This window comes from Chaetodon trifascialis, chromosome 14 (assembly GCF_039877785.1).
Source record: "Chaetodon trifascialis isolate fChaTrf1 chromosome 14, fChaTrf1.hap1, whole genome shotgun sequence".
Taxonomy (NCBI): domain Eukaryota; kingdom Metazoa; phylum Chordata; class Actinopteri; order Chaetodontiformes; family Chaetodontidae; genus Chaetodon; species Chaetodon trifascialis.
Window position 1 is genome coordinate 11025206 of NC_092069.1, and position 24703 is coordinate 11049908.

Sequence of the window (24703 nt, forward strand, 5' to 3'; positions counted from 1 at the left end):
GGCTGTGCTCGGCTGTTTATTGTTGCCTGCTTGTTTATTGTCATGCAGAAAGCAGAGGAGGTATTAAAGGCCGATTCTGCCCTTATTTTAAAATGTGGTGCTGAAGATTAGAGCGCTTGCCAAACACTGTGGAAACACTTAATTGATTTCCTTTGGACTGTTTAGCTCTACTGTAGCCCTCCTAGAGCCCAGCACCCGCTTGCTCGCTCGCATGCACACACATACATACACACACATAGAGTACAACCCTGGCCCTATTGACGCCAACACAGGCCTGCCAAGAGCCTCATTAGTATTCACAGCAGTGGCATTTGCCAGCCCGAGCGTTGCCGTGGTGATGCTGCCCACACAAGTGATGATAAATGGTGCTTTCAGCTTCTCTGCCTTCCATAGAGCAGAGCAGGGAGCTGAGGAGTTGCTGGCCAGGACCCAGCCGCAGCCACAGCTCGCAAGGCCTCATCCCCAACGCTGGGCAACTGACGCATGACTACACAAGCCCGGGGCTGCTTGAAGGCTTTGGGTGCAGGGGAGTGGTGGGTAAGAGGGTATTTGGTGCCGTATGGGTTGTGTGTGGATATTTAGAAAAGAGATTTAGGTTACGCTGTGTGTGTGCGCATGTGCGTGCGTGTGTGCGCGCATGGGTGTTTGTGTGTGTTCGTTGGGAGAGGGGGAGGAGGGGGCATGTTGGAAAGAAGTGTGTGCTTGAACTTTTTATTGTTGGCTGGAAAAGTGATGTCAGCTTCAGAGTTTCTCAAGTGTGTTTTGTTCCCTGTATTTTTCAGTTATGCGATAATCTGATCGCAAGTTTGTGACATAAAATATCTCAAACTGTACTTTGGCATTGTTGACACCCACACACGTATGTAAACATCAGCCATTGGATAATGCATTTCCATCGCTAACATTTATAATAATATTAGCCCTCCCTAAATTATTTATGAGACAATCAAAGAGACTGTCACAATAAAAGCCTTTTCTAATTACTAGAAATCATGTTTTGATTGAGAGTGAATATACAGAAACACTCAGTACTATTTATTTTAGCAAAAGGGTCTGACACACAAAAGGGTCTCTTGTCACTTCATACATTTATTTAAATAAAAATGCTCATAAAAAAAAATACTATTTTATTAAAGAAATACTCCAGAAACCTAGAGAGTCAAAAGCCTCATTGGGATTAAAAAACTTTTTGTATTACATGGAATACCATTACACCATTCTTTGAGGTACAGGCAAACACTCGCTATGCACTGAAGCAAAAATAACTGATTATTGTGTGAATAATTGTTTTATAAAGTAACTCCTCAGTTAAACAAGCATCAAATGACAACCGGAGCCACTGCAGGCCGATTCAGTGCCCCTCCTGTTTGTTTTATTGCAGGTGCCACAGCGAGGGCTGTTTGAGCCTTAAATCAGCGTAGACAAACAGAGGGTTAAGGCTCCCAGCTACACTTGCCTTCCCCAGAGCCCACACATACAGATGTGCGAGCAATGAGGACGACGAGGCTGCACTGAAATCCTCCTGATCCTCGCTAAATAGAGAAAGACGGTGTTATTCCCACATTATGGTGCACCGATACGAAGTGCATTAAGGGCCTGGCTGATTTGAAATCACGCTATCTTATTAGAAATAGTGTGACAACAGAGACGGACACAGTGTCCTTATTTCGTGCACATGCCAACTTTTAGTATCAGTAGTGATTGTGTAAACGGTATTAGGTTTGTTTGTGCATCAATCTGTTTGCGCCTGTGTGTACGTGTGTGCTCTCAATGTAAAAGCTCACCATTATATAGATATATACACAAGGGCATGTGTTATATTTAATTTCTTCAAAATTAAGAACTTCATCTTGGAGTTTCAGAAGAGAAATATTTAAGGTATTGTGAAATACTGGATGAACTGCACGACCCATATTGTGTCAATAATTCATTCTTGGATATTTTTATTTTATTTTATTCTATTTCATTCATTTTATTCTCTTGACACCACCAACCACCAGCAGACACGCTGTGCATTTTATGTATAATTCCAGCATCGCATTTGAATACAAGCAAGCACAATGTTTCTTCCTCACAATTATCTCACCAGTGCTTCTTACACAATCCTGCTACAGTATTTGTAGCACAACCAAGATGCTCTCTTCATCTACGCTTTTGAGTCTATTAAATTCAAACCTGTGCAGCGAATATGTCTGATGAAATTACAGTAATTCTCATACAGACCATGAGCGCAGCCCTCCATGGTCGAACTTGGGGATGACCGCCCCTTCAAAAGATGGCCTGACCTTCCAAAACCAAGCCTGATTACCCATCTCTAGGACACTAAGAAGCACCCAACTTCAAAAGGAGCAGAGACAATCACGGGTGGGGTGGTGTGGCATGGGGTGGCGGCGGGTGTGTTCAGAAACCTCAGTCCTGTGCTGTGGCGGTTTGGGCCAGACTGAACGGTCTCAGCCAGGGGGCCGGGGCTATTAAAAGATAAATGTATTTCTCTCTTCCATTATTCATGATGTGAGGAGGTGGGGAGGGAGCAGGGAGCCAGAGGCTTAGCACAGCAGTGGATCCCTTCTCGGCCTCGTCAGGGCCAAGGCCCCCACTGCACCCGCCGCACCCACACCCTGATGCAAGAGAGGGTGAGAGGGGCGGGGGAGTATGGGCGACAGCTGTGAGGTGAGAGAGGGAGATAGAGAGATAATGCAACAGTATGTATTCCCACACACACACATATGAAATGTCATAATTTCCTCCAATTGTATAGAAATTCGTTTGATCTAAAATTAATATCTAAAATCTGATCACTCAGTGCTTTTTTTCCTGCTGTAGAATTTCTGATTGTTTTTTACTCTGTCTTTCATATTCATCTATGCACTCACACACACACACATAAGAAACCTGGAAGGAGCATCAGACTGTGGTGCTGAATAACCTCTCAGCTGCTGATTAAGTAAAGGGTTTGGGTAAATACTTTTGAAACATCTTGGACACCAGAGTGAAAGGAGAAGTGAGCTTTTGTCCAACTCGTCTCTGATCTGCAAGAAAAGCAGATTAGGATGACCCCAGTGTCACTCATTTGGAGATGAGTCACTGTTGAGAAAAGCCAAACATGCTGGAGAGAATGTCAAACAGCAGAAACGGCTAAGCTTCCTCTATTTGCAGCCCCACTTTTCTTTTTTTTAAAGATGCAATTATTCTTTTTTTTTGCCTCTTATATAACCAAAACACATTAAAACTATATTTTTTATTCTTAATGTGGATCGTTTAGAGTTTTCAGTACATAGAAAAGCAATTCCTCATATGTCTGAATCACTTATATTTCATCAGGATGCTATTTTTCCAGTTTGATGTTGTCACCAAATATATTTTTAAGAGATTAAGGGATAAAAACAATGGGTACATTGTGTTCAACAAAAACATTTATCTCACATGCCTCATGATGGGAGAAACTACCTGTTCATGTTTTAATCAAATGCTTTCCAAATTGTTTCATAATTACCTATAATTGAACGCACACTGTGCAGTTTTGCTGTTTCATGCCAGTTCCGCAGTTGCTAAAATCCTGCTGGCATTATGTTTGTCTCAACAATGGCAATCACCGTGGTATTCTTTTTCAAGCATACTTCCGCAAGTGCACAAGTTCCACACCCGTGACACAAAACGTTTTAAATGCATTTACAAAAATTCAAAACTATGACCGTCACTGACCACAAACCAGTCAATTAAAATTACATCCATTCAGCCGACGCGTTCTCACAATGACCGGTATAGTTCTCGTGTCCATTAAAAAGTGCTTTTCCCTCCACACAAGTGATCCGCATTGCTTATATTTACAAATTTGAGGCACATTATACCGGCATAAAATGCACACCGATGCTCGGGAGAAAAGACGAGCTCTGTGACAGAGTGGAGGGTGGTCTGAACACATCAGTACTCATGACTCCATGCTGGGATCATTTGTTTCCAGACAAGAGGGCACAAGGGTGGGAAAAAAGAATATAAGGCGGCCAGGAGATGTGGGAAGGGCGGTGAGGGGTGGGAGTTGGTGATGAAATGCCTGTGTTTGTGTATGTGTGTGCACTTGGACAGATGAGTGTGTTTTATCTGTCTCTGTGTGCTGTGTTAATGTGGATCACTATTCTTGCTTTGCCACTTTACGCATTCTGTCTTGAATTAGACACAAGAGACAAAAGGCTTCATATTTGTGCTTGCGTGTCAAGGATTACTTGTTCCATTGAATGTGTCCCCCTATTATCTGCTTATCACTCTCTGTGCTCTTTAATCTCTTTCTTGTCTCTGCTCAATGGCTTCCTCTCACTGTCTCCCCATCACAAATGTAGCCTTTCTCCCCTTCTATTTTTTAACACTTACAAAACTGAAAAGGCCTGGCCTGGTCTGGGCCACCTGGAAGCACCAGTGAAGCTTTCTCCCAGGCCTGGCTCCCTGCCACTAGCCAGCTGTAGCATTGTGAGTGGCCCATCTCAATTAATTCCATGCATTGCAATTGTTGCCGGGCACTGTTTACAGCCACCTCCTACTCCGCCTGGGTAGCCTCTCCGATTGTCCCGGGGCCTCCCTTGTTTAATACTGTTTTGCAAGTTATTAAGCCCTGGAAGTCCATTAATCACAGTTCACGGGCTGTGTAAGCCCACACAAGGCAGGCAGAGGTGGGGGATGGGGAGGCACACTCGCTGTCCTCAATGGGCTTAGACGGTGGTCCATTCAGATCCCTAACGAGATCATTACCACTAACTAAATACAAACCTGACCCCACGACCCGCTGGGAAATTACGTAGCAGCTCCCTGGTGCAAGACATTAATATACACCCCTCCCCCATCTCCACCCCTCCCGTTTTCCTGCAACAGTGTGCAAACGCCCACCCCCAAAGTCTCCCAATGCAACCCAACCCTGTTCCCCTACCCCTCCCTCTTGTCCATTCTCACTTTCTTGCCAATGGACAGAAAACTAAACCTGTCATCAAAAGGGGCCTAATCACTGCTGTGGTTGTGGTAAACCAAGCCTGACAGACATTTCACTGAGGCCTCAATGGCCACATCAGTGCCACCTCCCTAGCCAGCCCCCCCCATCCCCACCCCCCACCCCACCCCCCTCGCTTTCTCTCGCTTTCTCTCAGTCCCTCGCTCTCTCTTTTTACCAGGCCTCTGGCCAATGAGCAACAAACACCCGGGGGCTTTTCAGATTACTTGACACACTGTGTCCACTTTTGGGAGGGAGACCACCTGGTAAGCTCATTTTAATACAAAACCAGTTCAGTCTCCTCTCCCTTTTTTTCCGTACTCCTACTAATTCCGCCTCTCAAGCCAAGCTACCACCATGAATTCTGTCTAATCCAGTGACCCCCACAGAACATTCCTGGTTTTACACTCCTCGGAAGAGGCTGGATTTGGGCGGATTACATGCTTCCAGTTCTGTTTGGAGGCACCTGTGACTGGAAGTGGAACGAAGGACCAACGATGACAGTGAAACATAGAGAGGAGATGGAGAGAGATCCCTCCTTCCTGCTCAACTTTTCACCTTTTGTTTTCACTTTTTGAATCATGGGTACTCTCATTCCTGCTCTCTACCAGCAACTTTTGCATTGTAGAGGCAGATTGGATGTCCAAGCAGCCACAGCGTTACTGCGTGGAGCAGTGGGGAGGGGGAAGAGGGATGACAGAGCAGGGGTGAAGGACGTGGGTGGAAAGAGAGGATGGTCGGGGGTTCGCACTGACTTTCACTTTAGCCCCTCAGCTTATGTTAAGATGTTGTCACTTTCACCATCTCAAGTGTTGCCACTTCAGATGCCGGAGCTTAGCGTTCGCAATGGGCTGTGGGAGGGTGGAGGGAGGGAGAGAGGGCAAGAGGGAGGAAGTCTGGGAAGATTTCCATTTTAAACAAGCACAACTTTGTCACACTGTCACCTGACTACCATGGCACCCCCTTCACAATGTCTCCCAACTTCCTGTCTCCTCTTTGCTCCTTTCGTGTCTCTTTCTCTTTCCCTGCCTCCCTTCGTCTTTCTCAAGAACTCTTTAAGGCAGCGTTTCCGCCCTGAATTCCTCTGCCAGTTTGATGAATTGTATCTCACAGCCTTTTAAGTTTTTTGCGTAAGGTGCTTAATTGTTTCGCTCTCTTTTTTTTTTCCCACAATATCATGGCGGCTGCTTAAGCTGCGCGTGCAGTTGTAGATGTGCATATTTTAAATTAGGTGTAATATCCCCCACTTTAATCCATGATAAGATCTCAATTGTTCCATGATGTGAAATGGAGATGCAGTGACAACCAGAGCTGAATTAAATCGAAATCTTAATTTACCTGGATATTATCCTCCAGTGAAATATAATCACTGACTGAATAACTGGGCACGCCAGCAAATTCTTAATTGACTCTTAATGAGTGTCACAGAACATATGCTTCAGTGTAGATGCAGAGATTAAGGAAATGCAGTTCAGTAAGCTTTCAAAAAAAAAATAAAAAAAGAGCCAAAACATGAGCATGACCACAAACTACAAAGATACACACATAAACGCACTCGTATTTTCAAATTATCCACTCTGGAAAACACAACTATAAATACAAAATGACACACAGAATCTCGCAGCATAGGCTGGTTGTAGAGTGTCTACCTGGCGCTGCATTGATTGTTCCTCAACACTGACCAATTGTAAGCTCATAATGATGATCTCTGGCATGACAAGTGATTTTAACCTGCCTGTGGGCCGCCCCCGCACCGAGTCACAGATCAGCTGCCCCACGTAAACAAAAACATTAGGAGAGCGTTCCACATTTAAGAGCATGCTAATTACAGTCATTCCCATCTGAAGTACTTTCTGCTGCAATTTGCTCAGATCACCAAACCTCCAATCCCTCTCATGTAAACAAATAAACTCTCACGCAACAAAGAGATAAAGCAAATAATAAAATAGACACTGGCGCTATCGTAACTCGCTGGGGGCACTGTGTTTGAAGTAGGCTTCAAATAGTATCATACTACTCTACAGTGTTGAGTCCTAGTGTTGTGCACATCCCCAGTGAGGAATAATTACAAGGGTTGTTGTTGATGCGCTCAGGAAAACAAATCATTTACTTTGTAATAGCAGAATAGGGGTGACAGCAGTCCAAATGCAGGGAAATAAAGAAGTTATTTTTACAAAAAAACGGTCATAAAAAAACTTCACGTTGACTTGAAGATACAAATTCGGTCATAATCCAGTTTCTTTCTCGAGCTAAATGATCTAAACACAACAGGTGTCAAACGATCCAGCTCTCCCTCCAGTTGGTTCATGATAACGATTACTTAATTATTAGCTCCTTCTCGGCATCCCTGATTTCTTATTTGGTCTCAACCTCTCTCACCTTGGCCCATAGGCACCAGGGCTGATCCACGGCAACAGATAGGGGAGTGAATGTCACCGCAGCCCTCTCGAGCCCTCCAGGTGAGTGTGTTTCTCCAGCGGTGGAGGAAATGAAGCAAAAATGATGGAGTGTTTGTTTTCTGACATTTTGTCTCTCTGCGGCCTCATCAGGGCTGAGCCTTGCAGACGTCAAGTGTTAATTTAGGGTTCCTGCCGAGCGTGAGCCTGTCAGTGGTGAGGCTTGGAGGAGGGAGGTGAGCTCTTGCAGAAAATGACCCTTCTGGTCTGATTGTCTTCTGGCCCGCAGACTGGCACTGAGAGGAAAAACAAAGACGCGGGGAGAGAGAGAGAGGTGGCTGAGTGCTAATGCACCTTGCAGCAATTAGAGAAGCTTACCTGACTGTGTGAGCACAGCACGCAAACACACACACACACACACACACACACACACACAGAAAACGTATACTCAGTAAAGTACACCCCCACCTCAGTAAAGCACATCCTGCACAGTCAGGTAAATATATACACACCAGCTGATGTCAGCACATACACCAACAAAATGAAGGACTGACTCCTGTTGAAAGAGCTTATTCACTCAACCACACACGCACACACACACAAACACTCACTTTCACCATGGCCCATTCCCAGTGGATGGCTTCCCGCCACCTTTTAGCCCAGTGATTAATTGGCCTGAGCTTACGATAGTCCAACCCTTTATTCTGTGAAACTTAAACAAAAAAGACAAGCCTCTCTAAAGATTACAGCAGCACATTAACCACAGAGTGAACCATGAAATTGCTTTTTCCCCTCCTGCAGTGTTGTGACTCTATAGTGGTCACTGCCAGTCACGGGGAAGTTGCACGGGCATTAGTGTTACATCACTGATGGACAACAAAACACAATGTCAGGGTGGAGCTTAGCCAACGGATGCCTGTCAGCTGACCGGCGAGGGCCAGCGGTAACATAGACACAGGTATGGCGGTGAGAGGAAATAGCCTCTGTGGAGATAATAGGTAATGCTGTTTTATTTGTCAGAAGAGTCAAGTTTTTTCCAAGAGAGTCCAATACATCAAATTCACTGTGATAAAGAGGGTTTAGAGGGCTGTCACATTGGAAGGTAAGGTTAATTCCGTAATTATTTCAGTGTGAAAAATAAATAATGTACCCTTTGCCGTTTCCATCATTTCCTAATTCGCTTGGAAATTCATTTTCTTTTCTGTTTTTTTTTCACTCCACCTAGCCCAATTCAATCACTTGAGTTCATCTGTCTGTGTTATGCAAATCTGAGCGGCTGAGATTGAACCCATTTGAATACCTAGTTCAACTCATGAGCGGAGGGGCTGATAGAAAAGATGAATTCTTTCGTTTCAATGTGCCTCCCTTTTGCACCCAGTCGTGCGGTATCAAGGCTACCTTTTTACACGGTGCTGTCATTTATTTTAGCCCATTGCACAATGCTGCTCTGGCAGTCAAATGTATGAATACGGAGAGGGAGTCACACTCTCTCTGTCTCTCTCTCATGCTCTACACAGAGGCGAGGTCTGTATCTAAGATCATGGACGCCGGCGGAGAAGACCGGAGAAGATGATTTTGATGATGTGAGAAGAGGGTTCATCATCAGTTGAGGATTGCCCAAATATCCTCCATACCTGTCACTGCAATTTCTTAGTGAAAAAAATATGTTGATAACTGCTTTAAATAGTGGCTGTGCTGGACTTGACCTTTCTATCTGGTCGGGGTTTTGAGTGAGTCTGAGGCAGACATAGCACTATTATTCCAACTTATCCCTAGGAATACGTCCAGGCAGCCAGGGGCACAGCAGGAGGCTAATAGACTAGCACAGACGAGCCCCCCTGAAGCTTGATGCATTGTGTCAAGGCCTTGTCTACTTCACGCACATTAAGGATCACATGCCACAATTTCACAGTACAGCAGGGGGACCGGCCCCCATCCCGGCCCCTGATTGACCAGTGATGGATGGTGTTGACAGTTACAAGCCGAGTACCAAGTGGAGCAACAAAAAGGTCAAGGTTGAAGCTGCCATTGAGGTCTGGTTAACAATGGAAGGTCTCCATAGTAGGGAAATGCTGTTTATACTAAACACTGAGTATGCAGTCATATGGGCACAAAGGGCTTTAGTCATTTGAAGCCACTGCTTTTGTTAAACAGCCTGACTTGTTACCCACAGTATTTAGCGTTCAGGTGCTGGACCGCTTAAAATCCATTTCAAAACACAACGATCGTTAAAAAAGACAACATTTTAAGAGGAAAACAAACTGCTCAGGATAGTCATCTACATGGAAACCACCTTGCTCCTCTGACAGATAGTAGTTACCGTTGTGTGCCACACCACTCTGAGTAGAGCGGAATAAAACAGTTGTTCCCACTGCAGTGTCCTGCAGGAGTGAATTTTTTTCAGTATAGCACTTCAGGTTGAAGACATTTCTCCGGTCATTTTCCTCCAGTACTTCAGTGTAATTCTTTTTTTCTCTCCCCTCCATTTTTTTCCCCGGCGACTGCAGTATGTGGCAGTCTGAATTGTGTGTTATTACCCAGCAGGAGACAATATCATTACCACATATTTGCTGTCAAGGGTCTGCAAAGAATGGTGCTGTCTTGGGCCTCAGTGATCTAACAACCTCACACAGGGCTCCAGAATTACCCACTCCTGGCTGGGGGAAGTCAAACACTACCAGTTAGAGAGGGGAGTGAACAAAAGAGAGGTACCCCCCCCACACATACACACACATCCCCCCTTCTCGCTCCCTCTCTCGTGAAGATAGAAGGGGACACACCTCCTCTGCGCCAAACGGAGGATGCTATCCTCCCGCGCCTCGATAGAAATATATGTTTGGTTCAAGTGCTGAATGATATGAGACTGCAAGGAAGATGTGGACGGGCTGTATGTATGGCAGTCTGTCATTTTAGATGAAGAGACAAATTGTAATCTCCGCGGTGTGCTATTAGTGTTGGACGAGTATCTCGTAATTATTGCAAGTTTTCGCCGGATGCCACCTCCGAATTCTGCGCGCCATAGGCAGAAGTGAGAGGATAGCATGTCAAACTGCGTTGGCAATAATAACAGAGGTGTGTGTGTGTGTTTTTACAGGGAAAGTCAAGTCTGTTTCCTGCTTTCCTCTTAACATATCACATTGTGACAGGGGTTTCAGCATTTAAAAGGATTCATGGAGATATATCATATAATGTCTGACGAAAATAACTCCGGAATGGACAAACAATCCCTTTCATGAAAACTGCTATTCAGACTTTGTAACAATGCCTTTCTCATAAGACAAATAGAATTGCTATCATTTCTGTTGACAGCGTACAACAAACAGACCAACAGTTTATGCATACTGAGTGACAAAGCCATCTATTTTCTTTCCGGAAAAACAGGCAATACACACTCTGGCAATTGAACCACAAATGAGGAGTGAAAAATTCAAACTTCCTCTCCCATCCACCATCATTTATACAAGACATAGAAATATTTGATTGCTCTTGCATATCTCCTCACGCTTAAGGAGACAGCCAGCCAATACACAGCCCACGTAAACAAAAGTCTGGGACTCTATATGAGCCTATCATTTAAGAATCCAAACGAATCAAGCTTGCAAACAATCAGGAGGGAGAGGAAAAGAAACTCTGAGAGAGCTTCTTCTTCCAGTGCTTTGAAGGTGTAAACAGAGACCCTTATTTAAGGTAAGATGTGGCTGTGCATCCTTGATACACCTCTGTGCTGAAATAAGGCAAGAGTCCTTGATTTTCTTCACAACAATAGGGGCCAGCTCTTGAGGAAGACACATTCATATTCATGAATTCAGGATCTATAGTGGTAAATTATGAGCATGCAGCTCCAACGTTCTCCATGAGAGGTGAAACGTTTGAAACTCGCAAACCATTTTAATAACAAAATCATTCAGAGTATTCATGTTAGTTACTAGAAATAATATATATTATATTGTACCTTTCTAGGGTGTACACTTTAGGCAAGGTGGAATGTCCTATTAATTAAATTTGATTAAATGCAGTGCCTTTATAGACAGATGTAGAATAGAAAAATGTGAATACCAAGAAAGATTAAAAAAAAATAATAATAATAACCAGGGCATATAAGATCAGGCTAAGAGTTCAATGGTAAACAACATGGCTTTTTATCGTAGTGGATGGAAGAGCTTTCATGTGCGGTACAGTTACCTTCACTTTATTCAAAGGTGGACCGCACAGTAGGCTTATTACAATTTAATTAATATGGTGTTCCTGCATTCACCTTTCCGCAAGTGATATCCAAGATCATGCATCAGTCAGATATGGTATCTGACATGATATTAAATTTGAACATTTACACCTTACAAACAGAGAGCACTCAAAGACATCAGCTGATAGGACGATATGATAACGTTTTGAAATTGGTGCCACTAAATTAACCTGTTTCTAATAGGATTTGAGGTAGATAACATGGAAAATTACTGTTTTCTTTTCAAGGCGATATACAAAATGGAAGCGCTACAAATTGATTTCTATTTCCTCCACCCCAGCCCCCACCCCATCCACCCGTTTTCATAATTTGAGATGAGGCGATACGGCATTAATATTCGCTATCTTATCTTGTCACATCCTGAAATTGTTGGAGAGGATATGATTAGCTGAACAATAGCATGAGAAATGCACTTTATGAAGGCTATCCAGGTTTTTATGACAAAGAGAGTGGAGAGGTGGAGAATGGGGCCAGGAAGCAGACACGGTGGCAGTCAAATGCCCTCGTTTCTGGATCTTGATTTGTCACAGCAGGCATTCAGAGGAGCCCGGGGCTTGACGATACATCCATGCCCACCGGTGTTGGCCATTCACACATGATTAGCATTTTATTATTGTTTATAGGCCATTTAGGAAGCAGGAAGACAAGCCCGAGCCAATGGTGCAAGGAGAGCTCCAAACACAGTGTTTTGGACTGGTTAAATGCACCATTAAGCCTTTTAAAATGAGCTCCACCCGTCAGAGACTAAAAACAAACGTGGCTTTCTGGCTATCAATGGGCACCACTTAGAGGAAACAATGCCCTGTTGAGGCCCACCAGTTTCCTCATCAATGAACATCAAAGATGAATGAGCCCTGGCTGACAGCTTTGTTTTGACTCTGATACCCACAAAGCCCCGCTCAATATCATCCTGGTCCTGCTCCTCTGAGCTGCCCTAACAGGTGCGACCCCTCTTCTCAATGCACCGTTTGACAAGACCACTGATGGGCAGGGGTGGTGGGGGGCTTTGGTCCACATCCGCCTTAATCCATCCCACTATAAAAACACTTTGAAAAACAAACGTTTGTTTGGCCAAAGTCAAAGCCCTGGAGCCTGGGGCTCATCCGTCTGTCTGCCCAGGCTTTCCCCCCTTTATTCCTGCCCGTTTTTGTCAGAGCTTCAACTCTTCCCCGCTCATTTGGACAGGACATTAAACAAGACCCGAGAGGATCTGATTCACAGCCATTTCCCACAAGAGGAATACATACAGTTACAACAGCCAATTGTTTGGATTATGATAACAGTGCCTGCAGAAGAAGAAAGAGTGGAAAAGGGGAGGGGGGGAGGCAGAAATCTCACAGAGCAAAACATTCTGTAAAGGAAAACAACCAGCGGCATCAAAAGACACAGACCGCAGATCAAACCTGATTATCATTCAACTTACTCTTTAGATGGGGAGCATTTTAAGCCGGTTAATTTCTGAGCTCCCCCTTATTCTGCAGCGAGAACTGTGCGTTTTTCTGCCACTGATAGGCTCCCTCTACTTCATGGGGAGATTAGAGCTCCTCCACTCAGGGATATAGAAAGGCCTTCAGCCTGGCAGAGAGAGAGAGAGAGGGAGAGCCAATGTTGAGCATTTTAATCTGGAGTCACAAAGATAAGATGCAATGGCAGATCAATATGTGCTCTATGGTGGCAGCTCCCTGAGAACTTGTCTCTCTGACTGTGTGGTGAGAAGCCTTTACCCTGTGTGTCCCATGGCTTCATTTCTCCACAGACCAGCTATCTGTAGTGACTGTCTCCCCGTGACATCTCACACCGGGGCAGCCAGACACCACGCAAAACAGACAGTGAATATCTAAATAGGATCGCCTGTGAAATTTGCCATGATAAATCTCTCCAGGAATCACCGAGTTTGAATATTTGATATCGCGTGTGTCCTTGGCTACCTCAGGGGGCGAGGCAGGTACGATAAGGGATATTCAGAGGAGTGATTAGATAAAAGAAAGCTAAATTCTTTTTTGATTGTGGGAGATGCATAGCAATGGTATTTGCACTCTGCCATGTCTGTGTGAGTGAAGTAAAGTGTATAGGTAGCATTCAGGATGTCACTTTTACTTAATTTGCTCTCCTTTGCATCAGTGCACCATTCCATCATTCCAGCATCATCTGATGCACCGTCAGCGCTGAGGCATCACAAAAACAGATAAAAATGAAAATTCTTCTGTGCTTTTGAGGATCTTCACTCTGAAAAGTGAGACACCTTGAACTCCTTTAATTTCGAGCCAGATAAACTGCTCCCACAGCACGCCATTATGTTTTAAGAAGACACAAAACTCATTTGCGCGCACTCATGCAGACATCGTTAGCACACACAAGTGGGTTTTGACTTCTCTCTTTCATGTCAGCATCCAGCAGCCCACATCCCTCTGTGTTTACCCCCGTCCTTCACATTTCAGCACCCGGCCTCCGATGATGCTGTTGACATGACTGTGTCCTGAACAGAAACAGATCATTAAAGGGAGAGGAGAAAAAAAAAAAGTATTGTCATGTTTGTTTGTTTTCATCCCGGGCAGCAGTTCAGATACAGCAAAGGCTCGGAGCCAAACTCAGCTCTGACAATTCATGGCAAAACACAGCAAAATGGAAAAACAGCAAAGTGCTGAACCAAATCTGCATTTGTGAGCACAATACGTGTACTGTAAGAGACAACTGCAGTGCTTTGGGTGAAGGGTGGATGCTGCAGGTTGTTTGTGTGTGTGTGTGTGTGTGTGTGTGTGTGTGTGTGTGTGTGTGTGTGTGTGTGTGTGTGTGTGTGTGTGTGTGTGTGTGTGTGTGTGTGTGTGCGTGTGTGTGTGTGTGTGTGTGTGTACATTCACAGACGCACACGCTTGTGTGAGTGTTTATGCCTGTGTGTTGTGTGACAGCAGACCTCGCTGAGGAGGACTAGCAATCACTCCATTCAGCATCTGCTGCCACACAGCTCATATTGTCATTCCCCAGTTTAAAGGAACCTTGAGCGGCTTCAAAGATCTTTTCAAAGCCTTAATCCTAATAGGTCGCGGTTTGTTCTGTCACATCAAAAGGGGGAGAGAGGAGGCAGGGGGAATAATGCATCGGGGCTGGCAGAGATTCTTAAGGGCGGAAGATTGGCAGAGGATTTGCAGTGCGGGGAGGACTGAAATCTGAAATATCGGACACAGAATGCCTGCTGTAATAGATATGAAATAGGTCTTCTCAAAAGCATGAAAGGCTGACATTTCCAGAAAGTTTGTCATGAGAAGGCCCTTTTATTCCTCTTCGTCTATCTACGTTTGTACTGCCACCTTGTCCATAGCGGAAATTCGCAAGTGTCACTCTAACAGGTTATAGAATAAGATTGGACATTTTAGGGTTTTTTTCTTCTTCTTTTTTTACCCACGTCTTCCATTTTTATTGAATGTTTAGAATTTCCAGTGAGAGACCAATTGAGTTCTGCCTTCTGCATGGTACTCAGCTTCAAATTCTATGTTCAGCACTTGTTTCTTGACCTTGTGTATAGCCAACTGAATGAAATCTCAGCCTTAGACCCCTATTGTGTGTGTGTGTGTGTGTGTGTGTGTGTGTGTGTGTGTGTGTGTGTGTGTGTGTGTGTGTGTGTGTGTGTGTGTGTGTGTGTGTGTGTGTATAGCATAAAAAACTATAACAAATATTGTATTTTATTTATTTTAGATAAAAGAAGACTTACTTGATAAGCATATATTGGGCATGCACAGCCCTCAGTGTGAAATGCTTCAGTGGCATGGATGATGGATGACAAAGTTTAAATCAAGTCTGCCAAAGCATACATCGGGTGTGAGACATGCTAGACCATAAGTATCACTTATGTGTTTACTCCTCACCTCCCTGACACTTTATCAGCTCTGAAGGTGTCTTTCATGCATTTTCACCTGATCGACTCAGCAGACAAAGAGATCCAGCCCGTGTTTCAACAGTGCACAAGTGTCCAGCTAATTAGGTCCTCATGGGAAGGTGAGCATTGATTTCCTGTCAGCGTGTCCGCCCCCAAAAAGAAACTGGGCTGTTTGTCTTTTTCTAATGATGCACTGTGTGCCATTGATAACAGCGATAAAAGAAGCCAGAGGTGTAGCATAAGCAAACCTGGACACATTATACCCGTGGGAACCCATATATAATGTTACTGTTTAATTGTATGGGCTTTTAGGAAATAGGAAGGCAGTGACTAGTGGGAAGTAAACAAAGTTTGTCTGGGATGGAAATGGACTGAGTTGTCTGACAAAAACATACCTTTTCAGCTCTGTAAAGGCGTGAAATCCCTCTTGTGCTTGTTATTTCACACTCCTGTGGCTCCAAGTTGGGCCAGCGGTGGAACGGTAAACAAACAAACACATGTGAATTCACGCAAACCACACATACACACACAGTGTAGTAAAGAGAGGGGATTTTGGCAGAGAAATTACTAATGACCTCATATTTTCAGGATCCTCACTCGCACACGGGATATGAATCCTAGAATCACACGCAAGATTAATTTTTTTTTTGGAAATTATTCCAATACAGGACATCTCCAGCATAAATGCAGACTAATCAATTTTTCTAGAATTATGATATAACCAAGGATGGGTTCTACCCTCCATACATTCTCCCTGAGGTGGGGAGCACGGCTTTGCCGAGCGCACAGAGAACTGTTATGTATAAATAATGGTTTCAGTATCACGCTGGACAGTGTGCCAGCCACCTGCTGATCCAACCACACACAGGTAGAGCCAGCCCGGGTGACACAGGGCTGTAGACATGGGCATTCAATCTGCCAGCAAACTAATCAGTGAAAGGGATGAAGTCCAAGCTTATCAGAGGGGGTCATGGATGTAGGTGGAGGAGGCAGGGATGTTTTGTGCAGCCACAGCAGGGTGACATGGGGCCCCAGAATGGGAAAACTCAAAAATCTCAATGTAGGAGGTTGGAAGAGCACAACCCTCAAGGAGGTGAAGGAAGCTTTGCTGCCTTCCACCCACACATTACCTGAACATGTCAGAATCTGATGCTAACACCTTCAGCTTAACTATGATATCATGAATGCCTGCTTCGCTTGCCTTGCAATGGATATATGGTAGCCACGGTATTATAGGTAATAGGCGATTTTGTGTCTAAATACAGTATCATGATCAAAAGCAGCATATAGCAATGAAATGTTGCAGTTTGATCGAGAAATCTCATCAGAATAGTTAGGAGGTGGTTTAAATCTCATGCCTGGTACTACGGGAGCATGCTTAAGTACGGCATTGTCTCTCAAGCACTACCCTGTTAAAAACAACAATTCATTTCACTGGATAAATGTCTGTCTTTGAAATACAAGGCCCTAGGTTGAACAGTTTGTCTTTAAATTCAAGAATGTTCTTTTGCCTCGGCACAGTGATGCGCTGCTGAATGGAGGCATTATTTCAGCTCCTTAACTGATCACTGCTGGAAACCATTTCTGTATCAGCATTTAAAGGGACAAGACTGTAATTCAGGAGGTAATTTCACATCTTAACAGAATCCAATTAAAAGCACGGACATTTCAATTAAACGTCCCCTGGCTTGTGACTACGGTGTCACACCACAAGTGAAATTGGAATCAGATTACGGTGAGAACCTGGACAAGTATTTTTTCAGCGCAATAAGGATCACACATTCCAGATAGAGACTCCTGTCATGCATACTGCAGAAAAAATAGCGTTTCTTTGCCAACATTAGTCATTTAATTCTCCCTCCTTATTAATTTCACAGCAGATTACCTGAGAAGATACAGAATGCTGTCAGCAAAGAGTTTTAATTAAGTATGGGGTATGTTGCTCTGAGTACCTTATGTGAAACTGCTGCCTTATAATGCTCTTGTTTTAATTACTTCAGAGTGCCCCCTCATTAACCTCTGTGGAGATGTGCTCCAAACTACAGTGTGAATTACAAACACAGAAATTGCTTATATCCATAGACAGAGCTTCACGTTTGTAGTGTTTGAAAATTAAGACGTGAAGAATTCAGCGCAGTTTCCTCATTTTTGCTTAAAGAGAAATGCAGAAATGTGCAGCATTTTAAAGTAAAAGAAATAGGCGATGCAATTGTAATTACTGTGCTTTGAACTTGTCAATTGTGAGATAACCTTGGTGGGTAAGGGCACCATGACGACCCCTGGTGGGAGTTGTAATCTCAAATTACAGGCTCATGTTTGTGCCTTATGTCTAGTACCTGCTGTTAACAAATGGTATCCAGGTTTCTATAATATAACAGCGGGCCTCGAATATATTTAATGAATGAGGTGTATTTAATACCGTTTTATCTGTATAATTTTTCATGATTACTCTTCACAAATCCATAAATAGCATAACACAAGAAGTAGTGTTCAACCAAATGAGATCCAAACGGCTTTCACATTATATACTATATACGTCATGAGCCTGGTTGAGTGAAATACAAATTGGTTTTGTTTCATCGTTTCATTCTCAGCGGCTGTGGGTGGTCTCACAGCCAGAAAATCAGCAGCCCTGTGGGCATTTCCCTTTTGATCCTTTTCATCCTGAATGGTCCAATATAGATTTCAAAAAATGCTCCGAAAAGTGGGCTCCTATTCACAATATTCAGATGGATAACTGTGCCGCTGTACCCCAACACCTTAATGTGGTTTAACAGGATACATTAGCTTTTAATGGCACTTAATTGTACAAAAAGGAAATCCATAACCACATAAGGAGAAAAGTCAAGTATTTCCAAGCTCTTTATAAGAACAATTTAGAGCAGACAAGTGCTTTTCAAACCTTGGATTGGAATCAGTCCGACAGCCTGGCCGTGAGAAGGCGGCTCCTCATTTGTGAGGCTACAGTGCCACCATTTGGTCATGATGAGGTCTTCATTTCTCTGCCAGGCCCTGGCAATTGTCAATTCTAGGCCTGTATGAAAAAGAATAAATTATGATGGTTTACACTCTGGAAATCCCATTTTGAAATAAATGATCTCATTCAAAAATAATGTCACAGTTGGCACCGTAATTGTCTAATTCGGCGCTGAACTATCTTTCAGAAAGCAGCGTGGGACTCTATAGCAGACTATAAAGTTGAATTGTCTAAGCCCACGGTATATCATTTCAGAAATGAGCTGGACCCAGAATACCTCCAGGTGCAGGACCAGAGAGGGAAGAAAACATCCAGTCCCATTGTTATTGTTGATAGATCATCGTAGGTTCGTGTCATCTTAGATAATGAGCAATAACCTGCACTTCAAGAACTGGGGAGGTTTGCCAAGAAGGAATGGTGATTACAATCAATTAAGGCTGGTTACAAAGCACCAACAATAACCCTGTGTGCGTGTGTGTGTGTTTGTGTGTGCGCGTGCGTGCGAGAGAGCTTGTGTTTTATTCACACATCCTTCCAAACTACCCTGTTTTGTGTAATCAACATCTGTTGTGACAGGCAACCTCCTCCTTTCTCAGAATGGCCCACTTCAGATAATGAGTGTCATACCAAACTGCAGGGCAAAGGCTGATTTTACTCCTCTTTTTACTCCTCCTCTATGGCCTCCGCTCTCGCTACCCTCTGTTCCCTCTCCTATCATTCAAGACATCCATTGTGGAGAAGCTTGAAAACAGGGAGACAAACACTCTCGCAACACTGTTGGTGCTCACTTTGTGAGGGAGGTAGACGACACAAAACACAGTCTTGTCTTCTTTGCTGAGAGTATAGGATCTGAAACAATGACATTCATGCGAATGTCTTTATTTTACATTAACAATTGAGTTAATGAAAGAAAACACACTCCTCTACGATAGACTTTTCATACATTTTCTTAGGTTATGCTTTTGCCCGTGTTGCCATATGAACTAATTTTTTTCTGCAGTCATACCCTTTTATTTGCAGGACAATCAGAGAGCATATGTACTTTTTTATTATGAAAATAAGCAGGAACCTAAAGATATGTGTATCTTGTATTGGCATGTTTGTTTGCCTTACATCAACAGTGGTTCAGGCGCCATCTCCTGGTAAAGCTGGTCAGCCCAGACCCCCACAGTGAGTCTCACTTTCAGTTTTTGTGAGTACAACAGACGGAAAATATATCTATTATTTTATAAAAGTAGACTTTATTTTACAAAATCAAGTCTGGAAAAGGCAATATTATATCATGTGATATGTAATAGGGAGTAACAGTTGCACAGTTTGTCTATTTCTTAATATTAGTAGACTTTATCTAAGTCTGAAAAGATTTCTCAGTCACAAAACTTGAACTCCATTTTCACTCTAGAGCCGAAGCTCTGTCTTCAGTGAAATGTGTCTAAAATGTGTAAATAAAATTATTTTCCCAGCTTAGCCTTAAAATTAATTGCCTCCCAAATAAGACAGATAGGTTCAGACAAGCGAAAGTGTGAGATTGGAGTATCAGTTTATTGGGGATGATTAAAGGATGCATCCAATTTCTCCGCACTTAAGATTCATCTCAGAACATAAACACTTTTTTTTTTCATTTCCAAGATGGAATTTGCTGTCTGCACAACCATGTAGAACAAATTATTTCGAAAATCCATTTAAGTCATGAGCACACTGAACTCTGTTCAATTTAGCATAACCCTAAGTTTACTTTAACTGCAGCAGAGCTCATCTATCTAAAGATTCCCTCGTATTCTTATATTCATTCATCAAAACCTCCAGTTTAAAGTGTCAAGTGGCTCGAAAGAGCAGGGAAGCTGTTATACCTTTAGCTGGGTGTGAGCATTAAAAAAGACAGGTCTCTGGATGTGGTTAGGTGGTAACTGTAATGTAAGAGAGGATGCACTTAGCTATGAAAACTGGTGGGCTTTGACTCTGACACGTCCAGGTTTCTGAACGGAGTTAAGAATCGTAAGATATAGTGAAGGCATTGGCACAGGTGCACATTTATATATATCATGAAAAACATGAGCAAAGTGATCATTTCACAGTCATGCCACACCACACTGTTCTACATTTACTAGTCCTTTTTTTTTTCCATCGGGCATGTTTACCCTATTTACACTTCTCATATCAGAAAACGGCACATGTGTAATCAGTAACATTAACCACGACTCCATGGCATTTCTGCTTGTTTCATTTAATTACTATGACAAAGTGCACACATGTTGTTTGCCATAATAATGTAACCCTTATACTGGGTATGAGCGGCCTTGCACTCACAGTTTCTTGAAGCCCTCAGAGAAGCTGAAAAAGTCCAGACTTTAAATGACTCCAAAGTTAATTGGCAACTACTTTTATAATTAATTGTTTAAGTAATTTCTAAGCAAAAATCCTCCTCAGTGTGAATATTCGCTTGTTATCTCAGTGTTGTGTGATATTAAAATAAAGGCAAAAGAAGCAGTTTAGATTTGACAGCTTGGGCTTTAAGAAATCTGCTCTGATGTTTGCTGTATTAAAAAATATGGAGAAAGTAATCTACAGGTTAATAAATAATGACAAGAATCTTTAGTTGCAGCCCTGGAGCTATAAAAACCATCAAATCTAAAACATGTTGGCTATTTCCATTAAAAAGAGTCACCTTTGGGAGTCTCCTCTTCTTGTCCATGCGTTTATGCGTTGTTGTTCACAGTGAAACCGCATGATCAGATGCATTTTAACATTTTAAACAGCAGAGGGCGCCTGGGAGCTATTACAACAACCAGACCCCAACCTCCCCTTATCAAACCTCTATTCCATGGAGGAAGATGATATCAATAACTCTGTTTCAGACTGAAGATGGGTGATGGGTGCACGACAGTACACTCAAACATGCTTTTCCTCATTTTTTTTATAAAGAGGTACAGCATGGGACTCGAAGCAGACTGGATAGTTCAAGGCCTAGGCCTTAAACTAGAAAAAAAACAAAACTTTCAAATATCTTCAAAGGTGAAATAATTCATTAACATGAACGAAAACAAGCAGGCACTGGAGGCGCAAGGTGGAACGGTAATAAACAAGGAGGCGTACACGCTGCATGTGACCACTCCTCTCTGTCAGGCTGCGCTTCCGTGTTTACACACCCACAAAAAAAAGAAAAGAGAGAAAAAAAAAAACAGGGCTCCAGCGGCCGTCGGCTGAATGTTTACCAAGCAGGCATAGAGTGGTGGTGAGGAAAGTGACAGTCACACTGGAGGCTGGGTGTATGGTGAAACACAGGTGATTTCAGCTTCCACGGTTGCATTTTACAGCGGAATGTTCACTCGAAGGGGGCATGGAGACGTCAAGAAATCTACACAGAAAGTTCTGGACCCAAAGAAGGATGTACTGACCCGGCTCAAACACCTCCGGTCACTGTTAGGTGAGTGAAATGTCACCGGGCTTTTGATGCTGCATCGCCGAGGCTTAGCTCGTCGAGCTAGCTAGCTAGTAACCGCTAACGTCAAATGAGGCGTCAGGTTAGCTGGCTCGCTGGCTGTCACTGCGGTGACTAATGCAAGCAAGCCGACAGGTAACAGAAATGCCAGAAAAACTACCTTTGCAATTTGAAGTGTTTGCCACTCACCATCTGTTTCCATTGATTTATTTACGTGCTAATATCAGATAGCACTGTGATAAGGCATGGATGCAAGCTAATGTAAGCTAGCTCCCCTTGCGGCTAACTAGCCAGCCATTGCTAACCGATGCTACCTTGTCAGGGCATCAGACGCTGAGAGGCAGATGCTCACCACAACCTTTGTTGTCATGTAGTTCTGTGTCCTTCTGGTTGCTTTTAAAACGTAGTTACTGGGGCTTAATTGCGACTATCTAGCTCAACACCGAATTCACAAACACAAGTGACGGCTTACTTGAGGCTGAAGTGAGGATAGAGCTTTCTTCTAGCTGGTTGCCAGGTTGAGCTGCTATCATGTCACTGTACTGCAGAGAAATTTGATTTGAAAATAATGAAAAATGTGTATGTGCCACATTTTTCATTCTCCTTTGTTTCTCTCATAAGACAGGGAAGTTCACTATTTATGACGGTCATAAACCTGTTGTGTAGCTGCTGTTCCAACCCTGTCTTCCTTCACTAAGATAATTAAGAGAACATGAATTTACTCTGCAGTATCCTGACTTATGCTGAGCATCAGTTTTGTATTACACATAATGGAACCTAAGTCTAATCCACTCTTTTTATTCATTGATCACCCGTCATGATGCTCTCATACAGTGTGTGTCTTTGCTCCATGAGTGTTAATCCCAAATCCACTTCACAAAACATGTAAGCAAAAGGCAGATGACATGCAAGTTGAATAGTTAGTGTTCTTTCTGTTTTGCTTAAGTGCAGCCATCATGACTAAAAAAACGATGTTAACATTACAAAGAGGTATTTGGAACCCCTTTATTTTATGCAGAAATGCATTATTCATTGCATCCCGCCTGAGTAGACTCATTACATTATTACCAAGCTGACCTTCACAGTATTGGATACTGTAGCTTATGTGCATCTATATACTGTTATTCTCATTGCATCACAGACGAAACAGGGTCAGTGGGTACTTTGGGAAAGTGTGAAGAAGAAGAAAGCTGTCAAGAGGGAATTGTGAAACACGGAGGAAAACCGCGATGGATTCATTAAAAGTGCCACACACTGTATGACATGCTTTTAGAATTTCAATCGAAGTAGGTCACATATGCTCAGGTAATGCTCTGTACTCACAGTATGTCTCTCATAGGAATGAACACATAGGTATTGCAGGTGAATATGTAATCAGTATATATATTTGTGTCTTGGTAACAATGCAATATGTGTCAAAGTGATATTCGCACAGTTATTACAGTTTTATGTCTTTTCATATTTGTCAGAATATTCCAAATAACAATGACAGTAAAGATGTAGCAGTGGGAGTCAGTGGAAAGGAAGTTTCACTCCAGGAACAAAGCACTTTTTAGGGTTTGAACCACTCCTACATGCTTGCTTGTAACCTTTTTGTACTGGTATGTTGCTGTTTTATTGATCTCTTGCACAGCGGCACAACAGTGGCAGCTAGTATCAGCTTTATAGTTTTCACAAGCTTGAGCACAACCGTTTTGAATGTGACATGGTTTGACTGTTCACCTTCAATGTCAAGAGTAGAACAGCCAAAGTGGAGGTCAGCACAGAGCTTTGCATGTCCTCTGTGTTTCTCTTTCCCTCATGTGCAGTCAAAGATAAGGCTGGTCTGTTTGTCCAGCAGCTGATAGAAGGGCCTACATGTTGATGTCCCCCATCCTCCCTGATTTCACTGTGCTTTTAGCTGAGGAAGGATTTCCTCCTGGTGCTGCTGGTTCCTGTGTGGACAGGAAGCAGTGATGAGAGATGGGGTGCAGTGGAGGACAGGACAGGGACTTGAGGGAATATAGCGGGCCTCATTTCACTGCTGACAGCATTTTTTGTTTTTGTAAATCGTACTGTTCATTAAATTTGCAAGTGTAGCATTGAGATAAATAACAAAAATCTGTCCAGGTTGATTCCCTCATATTATGATTGCACAGTGTTAACAGTTGTACTTTATAAAAGTAACATTAAACAAGACTGTCATAGCCAGATCATTTGCTTTGTCAAGTGAATTTCTAGGGGCTTTGAAATTCAGAGTTTAGCTGTTTAGCATGCATGCTTTTATTTAAGAACTGGTAGAATGCAGTGTCATTTTCCAGGCCTGTTTACCTAATCCTAAATAGTTCATTCCAGAGAGACACTGGTGATGTTAAGGATTTTAGCGAAATGTCTCAGATTTCCTTCAAATTCACTGTCCTTCAGGCTACATGCAAAAGTTCTGTCTCGTTGTCTCTTTGACTTTTATCACCAGGACTAGAAATGTGTTAAACCAGCTTGTTGAATGTTGTCATCCATTCATTGGTATTGGAGTTGAAAGGGCAATCTGTGGTCTGGGCTATTTTCAGAGTGGCCCTGTATTGGTTTTCTGCTCACTGAGCAGATCTGTGGGATAGAGTGTGAAAGCTGCTGCATGTTAATTTGCCGGTCATGCCTGGCTGGATTTGGCTGAGGTTGTTAATTACAGGAGCCCAGCAAACCACCTGATCACTCACTGTTTCTCTCAATGGAGGCACAAACGGCTGTACCTCTGACTCTGGTCTTGCTCAGAGTAATTCTCAAGCTTGGTCCCAACTCATTTTGAATTCACCGTTGCATACCACTGCC

The 24703-nt window shown here is 43.1% G+C and overlaps 1 protein-coding gene across 7 annotated transcripts in view; it reads left to right on the forward strand.

The window, feature by feature from the left end:
- Positions 1-21654: 21654 nt before the first annotated feature.
- Positions 21655-24703, forward strand: part of ralgapa2 (Ral GTPase activating protein catalytic subunit alpha 2) — an 87342-nt gene continuing 84293 nt past the window's right edge. For all 7 annotated transcript variants that reach the window (XR_011603020.1, XM_070978448.1, XM_070978444.1 and 4 more), the window contains exon 1: positions 21655-21883. Coding sequence is in view for 6 of the 7 variants with exons in the window: in XM_070978448.1 (XP_070834549.1) it covers positions 21778-21883 (106 nt within the window). In the remaining variant the exon portion in view is untranslated. The remainder of the gene's footprint in view (positions 21884-24703) is intronic.